Genomic DNA, 13,144 nt, shown 5'->3' with positions numbered 1-13,144 from the left:
CACACACAGAGACCTCGCAGACAGCGGTGAACAGCACAAAGAACTGTGCACTAGCGAAAAGGCAAAAGAAAGCTTTATAAAGTAGCTTGGGTAAAGCAGAATAGACCAAATAGGTAGCTAAAACTGTCCCTCAGAACAACAGCGTCCTATCCCTAACTGAATTCACAGCAGAGTGAGCTCAAAATGGCGGAGGCGGCTTTTATAGTGCATCATGACATCATTTCAGCAGCCAATCACAGCCATGCCATTAGTTAACATGCCTACATGCCTAACAGGATGTGCCCACACTTCTTAGGATCCTCATTGGCTGAATAAAATCAAACTGGCTCATTGCATTATGGGAACTTCCGATTCCGGTATACGATATTCTAAAAGTATCGGAACTCAGTATCAGAACTCCGATACCGCGAATATCGGTCGATACCCAATATTTCTGTATCGGAATGCTCAACACTACTCAGCAGCATTGAAGTGAATAAGACTGATCTGCTATACCACACATAACCTATAGATAGATGTGACTCTATTATTGGAAAAAAGTACTCATGTTTTTTATTCCTGAACTTCTTTATACAGGACCTATCACTATGTAATTTTTTGCTTTGTGTAAATGTTCTCCTGAATCTGGAGTTGTTTTGCTCTTGTACCTGCCCTCTTTGTTCCTGAGATATGGCCACTTCTTCTCTAGTCTTGCTAGCCAACTGGGTGCGGTCTTCAAGAAAGCGCCCAGAAAGAGGAGTTGAATATGACGCCCACTTGGTAAAAAGAATAGATTTATATACAGGGAAGAGAGGACCATATCTCAGGAAATGAGAGGTGCAGGAAAAACAGAAAAACGTGACCAGATTCAGGCGAATAGCGGCACTTACAGAAGGTGAAAAAATTACGTATTTATGTCAAGTGACAGATTCTGTGTAACAACTAGAGGACAAATATAATAGCAAATAATACAGTATAAGCCCTTTAAAAATAAAATAGTTATTTAAGAATGTTTTGATTTTCTACAAATATTAAATGCAAAAGTATAAGCCCCTCTGTAGATAATTTTCTCTATTATGTTCTGACTGTGCTGAGAGATAATTGATCTCAGGAGTTTGCGAGTCTTTATTGTGCTCTGATCGCTTGTCCTGTTAGTTTATATATATATCAGACCAAGAGACGTTACCTGCAATACCATGTAAAATATTCCCTGCGCTTCACACCCTGCCTTTTATTTTTCTTCTTATGTATAAAATTCAATCATTAATAAAGACTTTGATATAATATTAAATATGAAATGTCATCAAATAAAATCCCTCATTGCAGACATCGGAAATATAAATTGATAGAAAGAAAGAGCTTCATAGAAAACACATCAACGACAGGAGTCACTTCGGAATTTCTTAAAAACAGGGATCCGTTATTGTTGATATTTTTTTCTCACCACAAAAATTTTTGCTCCATGGAGCAAAACAGGACGGTTGTCACTGAGATCATACTTTTAGGGTTTTCCCGAGACCTCACCACAAGTACTGTCCTGTTTCTTCTGTTCTTCACGGTCTACGTAATTACTGTCACTGGAAATTGTCTCCTCATGCTCGTTGTTCTTCTCACCCCTCATCTTCACACCCCCATGTATTTCTTTCTCTTCATGTTATCCTTCTTGGACTTATGTAACTCGACATCGGTTGTGCCCCGGCTATTGCTGGACATCTTCTCCATCAGTAGAGTAATATCGATCGGGGATTGTACCATTCAGTTATACACAATACTTCTTATGGGGGGCACTGAAAGTCTTCTTCTTACTCTCATGGCCTACGACCGATATGTGGCCATCTGCCGACCACTTCACTACCCGGTGTTGATGAGGTGGAGCGTTTGTTATCGGCTGACCGCCATTGTTTGGATATTGAGCTTCTTCATTTTTGTATTTCCAACCCTTGCCATGCCGATTCCTCTCTGTAACCCAAACCAGATCAACCACTTTATGTGTGAGATCTTGGCCATCACAGAACTGACTTGTACTCACTTATTCTTAAGTAAGCTCCTGGTACTTTGTATTTGTTTCACCTCTCTGCTCCTTCCCTTTGTCTTTATCATTGTTTCTTATGGTTTTATTATATTCTCTGTATTAAAGATCCATTCTGCAGGCAGATCTAAGGCTTTCTCCACGTGCACCTCCCATATCTTAGTGGTGGCTTTATTTTTCGGGACTGAAATGATTTTGTATTTTGGAGCTTCAGCAGAATATTCCACAAACCAAGGGAAATATATCTCTGTGTTTTATGCTATTATCTGCCCCATGTTAAATCCTCTCATTTACAGTCTGAATAACAAAGACGTCAAAGAACGACTGAAGAAATTGTCACATTTTGTATTTATCAAAAGTAACATTGATTGAATGTTTAGTAAAATTGGACTAATTAGAGATGATTGATTTGATCATCAATTGAATTTGAGGAGAATTTCCTGAAACAGTTTGCAGTTTGATGCTTGTAGATTAGTCAAAAAGTAAAAAGCCCGGTGTGGTTTCACACATGTTTGTTGAAGATTCAAAGAGTGGATTAATGGCTTCCGGTGTGGCCAAGTGGGCTTCCTAATAATGACTTGCAGTTATCACTTCACATTGTCTACCACAGCCAATAATGTGAATGGTGACTATCACAGCCTGTCAAAAGATTGGCCCAACCAAGCAGCGCCATTTTATACTTTTACATAGATAGGAGGTCAGAGCGCACATCTCATTCCATATACACACGTGGTCAAAATTGTTGGTACCCCTCGTTTAATGAAAGAAAAACCCACAATGGTCACAGAAATAACTTGAACCTGACAAAAGTAATAATAAATTAAAAATCTATGAAAATGAACAAATTAAAGTCAGACATTGCTTTTCTGCTTCCACAGAATTTTTTAAGAAATTAAACCCATGAAATCGGCCTGGACAGAAATGATGGTTCTTCTTCCTCTTAACTTAATATTTTGTTGAACCTTTTGAGGCAATCACTGCAATCAAACGATTCCTGTAACTGTCAATGAGACTTCTGCGCCTCTCGACACATATTTTGGCCCACTCCTCATGAGCAAACTGCTCCAGTTGTCTCGTGGTTGAAGGTTGCCTTCTCCAGATGGCATGTTTCAGCTCTTTCCAAAGATGTTCCATAGGATTTAGGTCAGGACTTATAGAAGCCACTTAAGAATAGTCCAATGTTTTCCTCTTCTCCATTCTTGGGTGTTTTTAACTGTGTGTTTTGGGTCATTATCCTGTTGCAAGACTCATGACCTGGGACTGTGACCAAGCTTTCTGACACTGGGCAGCACATTTCTCTCTAGAATCCCTTGATAGTCTTGAGATTTCATTGTACCCCGCACAGATTCAAGACACCCTGTGCCAGATGCAGCAAAGCAGCCCCAGAACATAATAGAGCCTCCTCCATGTTTCACAGTAGGGACAGTGTTCTTTTCTTCATATGCTTCATTTTTCCATCTGTGAACATAGAGCTGATGTTCCTTGTCCAAAACTTCCATTTTTGTTTCATCTATCCATAGTACATTCTTACAGGCAAACAATCACCTTGTTTGCCTGTACTGGTCTTCTCGAGGGCAATTTCTCCGCATAGATGGACGCATGGTGCTGTAGACGCTATTACCATTCATTCCATATAGGGACAAAAAAGACCAAAACTGGATTGTGCGAATTCAAATTTTAAAAGGTTTGATCAATAATATGACTGATGTATGATTGTCATTTAGCAATAATATAGTAATCTCTTTATACTTGAGAGTCCTCAGTAGTTGATACCTTTTAATGGCTAGCTGAAAAGATGGTAACAAATATTAGCTTTCAAGACTTCTGAGGTCTCTTCATCAGGCTTAGAATAACACAGAATCTGAAGGGTCACATACTTATACTCAACAGGACAAGGAATAAAGCAGCAATAAGACAAGTGACGTGAAGCAATGTAAGAAGGGGATAAACAGTTGCCGCAGTAAATATTGTAACAGTTCATAGATAAGGAGGGTGAATGTTTTATTGTTCTCTGATTGAAGTTTGGTCCAGGGTTGTGATGCCCCCAAATGGTTTGACGAGCACTTTCTTTAATTAATGTAAAAATACATAAATCCATGCGACACCTTCATTCCTGCTCTGATTGTGTCAAAGATCATCACAAGTTTGTACACCCAGACTTTTCTGTCTCTCTGGGATGTGAAGTTTCCTTTCAATATCAGCAATTTAATGTCTATAATGCAGTGATAAGGGCTTCAAAAATGTTTGACCACAGGTAGATCTGTTATTCTTTCTTTCATTGCGTGGCGATGAGAATTCATCCTTGTTCAAAACTGTTCACAAAAGCTTAGAAGGATGAACTCTCATCGACACACAATAAAAGAAAAACAAATAAATCTACCTGTGGTTAGACATTTGAGTCGGAGGGTTTCACATGTATATAATCACCTATCTCATTATTGGTTTGTAACTTCAATTGTTGGGAATGCACCTATACAGTAGACCCTTGTTTTTCTATGAATTTACTTTGCATGTTGAGTCAATCTGTAATGGAGGTACTGCGACAGATCGTGGTCTCCTCTACTTCAGGGGTCAGAAGATCGCAGCATTTGGCTACACGCTCGCCTGCACTGGTTGAATTTACTTTGCCTTCCAGTTCGCTGTGCAGATTTCCCTTGTTCTGGTGCTTCAAGGGTTAAGTAGCTCTGCTTGTCTCCTTAAGCTTTCCATCTTGAATTATCTCAGCTGTTCTGATTTCTCCACTCCCCTCATGTATAAGTACTCACTTCTTAGCTTGAATAGTTGACAGTGATAGCTTGCTATATCTTGGAATTGGTTTTTTAGCTGTGAACCGTGGATAGAGAACCCGTTTAGGAGTCCTTATCTCTCTTTTAGTTTGCCTCACCATTCCTTTATACCTTTATGTAGTCTGCGTGCTCGTTGAGTGATTATTGTATCTTTTACTCTTGTCTGTTTCCCTTTTGTGTCTTTATCTGAGAGCAAGACTAGTGTACCTTCTGTCTCGCATGCTAACAAGGGCCGTGCCTAGGGAAAGACAGGCATAGGAAAGCGTGCACTGCACAGGGTGAAATAACTCATTTAGGGATGACAGGTAGCTCATTGCTGCGCAGGACACGTTTCAGGGTTTGCCCTTCCTATCTTTCCCTAGTAGCAGTGCTTCCTTTCCCATTCATCTTGCCTTGTGCCATTTGGCGTGACACAATCATAATGTAGGTACTATCGCTTTGGTGACAGACAGAGTGTTTCTACAGCAAATTCACCAAGTGTTCTTACGTAAATTTTGCTAAAGAGAAACAATATTACTTACTGGGAGGATTTGTGCTCGGAGAAGGAACCTCTACAATGCTACAATTTATGAGATTAAAGTCTGTGGTTGAGTGAATCTGCTGAAAAATGAATTTGTCAGATTCACTTAAATTCGTCCAGTAAATTAATTTTGTATCAAATTTATTCCAAGTGAATCGAATGCAGCTCATACTTCTCATAGGTCTCTCCAGACCCCTATGAATAAACATACTTACCACTCCTCAACCCTGTCCTTCTCTGCACACTCCCCCACGATCTTCACAGTTCCAGTCCAATTTTTTCCACAGGTCTTTGTTTTGTTTCTTTTTCACAATTACGGTCCATTGTTTGGTGTCTCCAGCACTGCCTGAATTTGCGAGAACTTCTTAGTGCCAGAAATATAAGATATAAGACATCACTGGAATTGGGAAGAAGAAGGCAAAAGACTTTTAAAAAGCAAGGAGGTACAAGGAGAACTTGGGGGCCAGAGAGTCTTTGAGTAGACATTAGAAAATTTGACAAAATTTGAATTCGCCATAATTAAGAAGATTTTCCCTGGAAATCCGATATGCAGGGAACTTATGTCCTTTCTGTTCAGAACACATAGCATATTAAACGCAAGATGTGAACCCCTCCCCAAAAAAAAACCTTACCCTCACCGCTGTCCAGCCCCTCTGCTGCTCTGAAGACCAGATGGCAGGCAACAAGAAGCAGTGGTGCAGGATAGGTGAACGATGAGAATAACTTGATTTATCTTCTCAGTTGTGGCAGAGAGAATATCATAGGAAGTTTCTTAGATGCTGTTGTCAAAAGTGACATAGTGACATATAGATGTTTAATAGATGGAGATGGCTCCCTCTTTAAACCTATGGGATTCTGTTGGTGCCATTGGAACCCCGAGACCAAATAATTGCCTTGAATTTTGTTAGCTACTCTGGCCTGTTATGCCCCACCGTGAGCAGGCCAAGTGTCAGTGAATGCTCACTACACCCTTAGATGGATTCCTTGAGTGCTTTTGTTTCTAAAATGGGGTCATTTGTGAGTTTTTCTTTGCTCCTCTGGCACCTCAGGGGCACTGCAAATAACACCCAAAATCTTGTCAAACAAAATTCCAAAATCCAAGTAGAGCTCCTTCTATTAGGATCACTGCAGTGCAGCCATACAAGGGCGTGCATGTGGGGCATTGCTGCGTTCGATAAAAATTTTGTAACAAATTTTGGGGTCCAATCTCTTTGGAGATTAAAAAATTTGATGCTAAAGAAGCATTTTAGTGGAAAAATTGCAATTTTTCATGGCCCAATTTGATAAAATTCTGTGAAGCACCTGTTGGTTACCAATGCTCACCACATCCCTGGAAAAAATAAATGAGAGTTCAAAAAATGGGATCAACTGTGGAGGGAGAGAAGGGTTCTGCTGTCTTTGCATCTCAGGTGCCCTGCAAATGGGACATGGTGTCCGCATTCTAGTCCAGCCAAAACTGTCCTGAAAATGTCAAATGGTGCAACTTCCTTCCTTCTTCTAAGCTTTGCCATGTGTTTTACCTATTATCTTTTGTGAAAATGAAAAATGTACACCTCCCAAGCATTAGTTAAGGACTAGTGATGGGCGAGCACTAAAATGCTCAGGTGCTCATTGCTCGGGTCGAGCACATTGGAATACTTGGGTGCTTGACCTGAGCAACGAGCCCAATGTAAGTAGCTCGAGCATTTTTCAGGCGGCTCTCGTGGTAGTCTGCAGAGGGCCTAAAAATTGCCCAAATTGATGGGAACAGTGCTCAAATGGCATGGGAACAGCATGGGGAAGACACCTGGAAGCATTTCTGAATCCCAGGTAACTGCTGTCAACAACATTGTCAGAGGTATTGCGCTACTTTCACGGACTCACAATAAAACATACAAAAACAAAAACAAAATGGAATTTCCTGGGAAATATGTTAAGGAACATCCTTTCCAGGGTAATGACTTATATATAAGGCAAAACAAATAACCAAAAACAAAAATACTCCTCCACACCTTGAGCTATGTTCACACGTAGCATTTTTGATGCATTTTTGCACTTTTGCATTGCTTTCAACTGTGACAAATGCATTCACCAGGAAATGTTATTTCAACATTTTACAAGCTTATCTGGCCATGTGGTATGTGAGACATCATCAGACACATCATGTTTCATTTATGAAGGAGGGACTCTGAAAGTCATAAAGCCTATTTTTATAGGGCCATCAGGCGGTCTTTACTATTCTTAAAGGGCCAGCAGTCAACCCTCACTATTCTTAGTGCTAGAACCCTCCTGTTTTTTCCATCTAGTGTTTTGCGGTCACGTGACCATCTGCCTTTATATAACAGCTCCGCCCTTTTGGCTGTGCTGGACTTCAGTTTTTGACTGTTTCTCTAGCCAGGTGCTTCGGTGCCTTTCTCTGTCAGTTTGCTTTGTCCTTCTGGGACCTCTTCTACCTTTTTGTCAGTTTGTCTTTTTGTGTTCTGTGACCCCTTCCTTATGCTATAGGTCTTCGTTCAGACTAGCCGAAGACAAAGGCGGGTCTGTTCGCTAGGAACAGGCAGTCCACTACATCGTCTTCGTTCAGACTACCCAAGAACAAAGGTGGGTCTGTTCGCTAGGAACAGGCAGCCCCCTACATTGTAGGGATTCAGCTTAGTCTTACTGTAGGGACAGCTTTCCCTTATCTTTCCTTAATTCATGTTGCAGATCATAACACTTAGAGAGCTATCAGCCGGCAATGCTTTGTTGTTCCCATTACTAAAGAGTGGGTCTCCTATACTATTATTGCGCATGCAGTAAGTGGCAGAGATGCCCAAAATTTGGACACACTCCAATACGCCTTTGAAAATTTGGATGCACCCCAATACCCCTTTGAAGAGACTTAGAGGAGGGCTTCCTGAAATAAAATGTTCCCATTATTAGGAAGTGGGTCTCCTATTGTGTTTGCCTATGCAGTGAATGCAAGGGTTGTCCAAAATTTAGAGGCACTCCAATGCCCCTTGGAAGAGACGTGGAGGTCAGACGGTCTCCTGAAAACAATGTTCCTATTATTAGGAAGTGCATCTCCCATTATGTTTGCCTATGCAGTGAATGCAAGGGTTGTCAAAAATTTGGAGGCACTCCAATGCCGCTTGGAAGACATGTGGAGGTCAGAGGGCATCCTGAAAATAATGCTCCCCTTATTAGAAAGTGGGTCTTACATTGTGTTTGCCTATGCAGTGAATGGATGGGTTGCCAAAAATTTGGAGGCACTCCCATGCCCCTTGGAAGAGATGTGGAGGTCAGAGGGCCTCCTGAAAACAATGTTCCCATTATTAGGAAGTGGATCTCCCACTGTGTTTGCCTATGCAGTGAATGCAAAGACTGCCAAAAATTGGGAGGCACTTCAATGCTCCTTGGAAGAGACGTAGAGGACCTCATGAAAAAATGTTTACATTATTAGGAAGTGGATCTCCCACTGTGTTTGCCTATGCAGTGAATGCAAAGGTTGCCAAAAATTGGGAGGCACTCCAATGCCCCTTGGAAGAAACGTGGAGGAGGGCCCCATAAAAAAAATATTCCCATTAGAGGGAGCGGGTCTCCTATACTTTTAATTCCCATGCACTAAGTGTATGGGCTGACAAACATTTACCCACGGGGGGTATACATGAACATACTGTATAAATTTTTTTTTTTACGGGCATTATAAACACTCTTTAAAAAAATTAGGTGGGTGTTGCATCACGGACCACGGTCACCATGGTGATAAAGTGGTGGAGGATGAGGACTAGGAGAAGGAGGATGACGAGAGCAAATAGCCAAAATCAGGAAGCGCATACCCATGGGTGGGTATGAAAAGGTGCATGGGAATACACCTCACAAAAAAAGACACTGGATTTGAGTTTATGTTACGCTGCTATCATTCGGTGGTGTTGAGAAGTTTGGCCCAATCCAGCCCTTGCTCATTTTTATAAGAGTCAGCCTGTCAGCATTTTCAGTTGACAGATGGTTGCGCTTATCAGTTATAATTCCACCCGCAGCACTAAAACCCATTCTAATAAAACGCTGGCGGCAGGGCAGGCCAGGACCTCCAAGGCGTAGAGAGCCAGTTCATTCCATGTATCCAGCTTGGATACCCAATAATTATAAGGCACAGAAGAATCATGGAGGATGTTGGTACGGTCGACAAGGTACTCCCTCAGCATCTTCCCAAACTTTGCACTCCTTTAGAGAGAACCCCACGCCTCAGAGCCTGTGTGATGGGAAGGGCAGAGAAAATTCTCCCAGAACTTTGACAGTGTTCCCCTGCCTCTGCTGGATTGGAGTTGTGTTTCTCTCGCCTTTAGTTCTTGGTTGTCCAACAAACTCTGACCTCTGCTGCCAGCGTTTTCAGGTGGGAATTTTTTCCATAGTTTTGCGACAAGGGCCTTCTGGTACTGCCCTATTTTTGTAGACCTGTCCGCCTCAGGAATAAGAGATATAAAGTTCTCCTTGTAGCGTGGGTCTAGAAGTGTCACCAACCAGTAATGACTGTCACCTAAAATTTTGAGAACGCGAGGGTCATGGGAAAGGAAGCGTAACATAAACTCAGCCATGCGTGCCAGACTGCTAACAGGCAAGACTTTTGTGTGCTCACCAAGAGGTCGACTGACCAAGCTTTCCTCCTCCTCTCTGTCCTCTGGCCATCCACGCTGAACAGATGGTTTGACAGTTGTGCAGGTAGTACCGTCTTCAGCGCATGAAACTAGCTCCTGTTCTTCCTCTTCCTCCTCTTCCTCATTGTCACCCAATCCACATTGGGATGAGATTAGGCTGGGCTGTGTGTAATCACCCTGTATGGTTCCTTGCTCCATCTCATCATGCTCCGCCTGCAATGCATCCTCTTTGATTGTGAGCAGAAAGCGTTTCAGAAGACAGAGAAGCGGGACGCTTATTGTGGCGTCATCGCCGCTCACCATCTTGGTGGAGTCCTCAAAGTTTTGGAGGATGGTACATATGTCTGACATCCATGTCCACTCCTAAGGTCTTATGTGTGAAGTCTGAACTGATTACAGACGGCCTTGTTGATGCTGATAATCAATGACTTCTTCTGCTCACAAATTCTTCCCAACATCTGCAGTGCAGAGTTGCAATGCGTGGGGACATCACACAGCAGTCTGACTCCTGACTTTCTGGCAATTGTGTCTCATCATCGTCTACCTCTTGTGACAGTTTCCCACCGTCGCCTTCATGTGATTGTGGCTGCTCAAATATTTGGGCATCGCTACATGCGATCTCCTATTGCCCTGCTTCAAGTGGACTAGGCGAGAGGCCCGAATCCATAAATGGAAAAGTGAACAGCTCTTCAGTGTGTCCAAGTGTGGAATCAGTTATCTCCGGGAATTCGACATGGTGGGAGGAAGGAGGATCAGGGTGAGGAATATGCAGTCCAGACTCATGTCTACTGAGACTTGACCGTGGGGAAGACAGGTTGGTGGTGGTGGTGGCAAAGTGACTGGAAGCATTATCTGCTATCCAACCAACAACATTTTGACACTGCTCTGGGTTCAATTGTGGTGTGCAGCGGTCCCCTATTAATTGGGACAGGAAGGTTGAGCGAGAAGATGTGGGTCTTTGTTGTGGCACAATTTCAGCTTGCCCATGGCCTTGGCCTCTGCATGCACAATCACCATCACGTACAGTTCCCCATCCCTTGCCACGCGCCTTGCCCATTTTAATTGGAGAACAATATCTTCCACGCTCACTATAAATGGCTGAATTTTATATGTGATCCATGTGATGGCCTGGCCAGTAGGTAACTATTTTGAACAGCAAACTGGTACCAAAAACTTCGCTGACACACTGAAATTTTTTTTTAATGGAGGCCAGAAATGACAGTATTTTCTGAAAACGTATATGTGATCCGTGTGATGGAGAAAACTCAGTTTTAAAAAGCTGGATTTTTAGCGCTGTAATATGGAAAGGACCTGGCTGTATTCTGCAGTGCCAACAAGTAAATGGTGCAGACAAACGGTGTTCTCTGGATTGCTTTTTAAGCAAATAATGAGGATTAAGATCCAAAACAAAATTATTCCTGGCCCCTGAGACCTGGACCTTTGTCTAGAAATGTCTAACAGCAGCAGCAGACAGAACTGGAATGGAGCCTCTTGCACTATGCGCACTGCAGTCTGCTATATACACTGCCTGCTTATATACACTGCCTGCCTGATATCCCTGCAGATGGATTAGTCCTCAGAAGGACTGTTTGTTGAGATGGATATGTGTAATATACTTGTTTTTTCCCTACACTACCTAATAAACAAGCAAATCTCTCCCTAGCTCAGCAGCACCTCTCCCTACACTGCCTGACTGACGAGCATGGCGGCGCCAGTTCTGATATAGACCTGATGACGCAGTGCAGCCAGCCAATCACTGTAATGCCACAACCAGCATGGCTACGGCATCTCGAGTACTGAGATGCTCGGGCGAGTACCGAGTACTTGCAAGTATGCTCGCTCATCACTATCAAGGATCAAAGGTTGTCCAAGAATCTCAAAAGTAAACTATCTTGAGTGGAAGGGGACCAGCCACCCATTACCTGAATGGTTGGAGGATCACTTCTAAAGAATTAGGCCAAGAAATCACTGAACAGATGGAGAGACTTATATCAGCGGGTGTAAAAGTATAACCATAGCAGATGCGAGTGTGATGGGCGTCTTAATGGTAAAGGAATGTCATGTTATGGTGAAATGCCACCACTTTCTCTGGTTGGAATACTCGTGTACTGTAACCTCAAACATAAGCATAATTATTTTTCCACATATTGATTAGTCAGTTCATGTAATTTTCCTACTTTTTCATGTGTGCCATTTTTTATCATGGATGAATATTGCATCAATGATGATTCTTGGAAGTTCATGGCCATGCTTAGATGGCTCCTTTAGAAGGTGCGGAGTTTAATATTGTCCAAATCATCCAAAAACTTGCTGGAGATGATATGGAACTGGAAATGTAAGGGTCAGTGTAGCATACAATGTACAAATAATACCCAGTATCATGATGTCACAGGATAACAAATTGTAGATCCCCAGTTTCTGATTACTGAAGAAATAATTAACTTCTGGGGCCTAAGCTTAATGAATTTCTCCACATAAGGTCCAGTGGAATAGGTTTATGGCGCACAATGACCAAGCATGTGAGTACATGTCTATATGTATCTATGATAGACATGATTCTTCGGATACCCTTGGAAAACCTTTGCATTATTTTTGTTTTTGAAAACTTCATTTTACTAAAATGTCTCATAGATGATAATATCTTCTGGGGCGGCGGGAGCTAAATGTGTCAGGCTGCTCCGAAAACACATGGTAGTAACCAGTGTCAGACTGGGTTATCAAAGGCCCGCCAATAACATTGATTCTTGGGGCCTAATGTTCATCTAGATGCAAAAATAAGAGGAAATGGGCCAAAAACATCATAGAGCACAACACTGCGTGACCGGCCTGATAAAGTGCCGGTGACCGCGTGTAAAGACCAACTTCGTAAATCGATATGCAAAAGGAGAGCAAGGCGTTTAAATGGCATAGAAATATCATTTTATTATGAATATTAAACATACAAAGTCTCAGACTAAGTAGTACATAAGGCATACCAATTAAATGAGGGCCTCTTGAGAAATCTACACATCCGCGTGGTGAAACGCGCGTTGAGGTTGTTTTTACCCATCACCCTCACACATTTTGCTGCATTCCTGTGGTGCCTGACTCTAGGTAAGGTTCTGGGGGGGGGGGGCATCATTTAATTGGTATGCCTTATGTACTACTTAGTCTTGACTATCTTACTCTTTATTGTGACGACTACTTCTTGGTCCAGACCTACCTGCATTGCACTTTA

The 13,144-nt window shown here is 42.2% G+C and overlaps 1 protein-coding gene across 1 annotated transcript; it reads left to right on the top strand.

The window, feature by feature from the left end:
- Positions 1–1,441: 1,441 nt before the first annotated feature.
- On the top strand, positions 1,442–2,380 carry LOC141258417 (olfactory receptor 2B6-like). Its single transcript, XM_073673418.1, has one exon. It carries the CDS (start codon positions 1,442–1,444, stop codon positions 2,378–2,380), a length of 939 nt encoding a protein of 312 aa, XP_073529519.1.
- Positions 2,381–13,144: the final 10,764 nt, after the last annotated feature.

The sequence above is a fragment of the Phyllobates terribilis genome, unplaced genomic scaffold (assembly GCF_046119375.1).
Source record: "Phyllobates terribilis strain yellow unplaced genomic scaffold, ASM4611937v1 Scaffold_3__8_contigs__length_932513732, whole genome shotgun sequence".
Classification (NCBI taxonomy): Eukaryota; Metazoa; Chordata; class Amphibia; order Anura; family Dendrobatidae; genus Phyllobates; species Phyllobates terribilis.
Note: the sequence above shows the minus strand (reverse complement) of the source record. Positions and strands in the feature narration are given on the sequence as shown.

Coding starts and splice junctions, on each gene's coding strand:
- LOC141258417 (XM_073673418.1), top strand. CDS start 1,442: ATGGAGCAAAACAGGACGGTTGTCACTGAGATCATACTTTTAGGGTTT.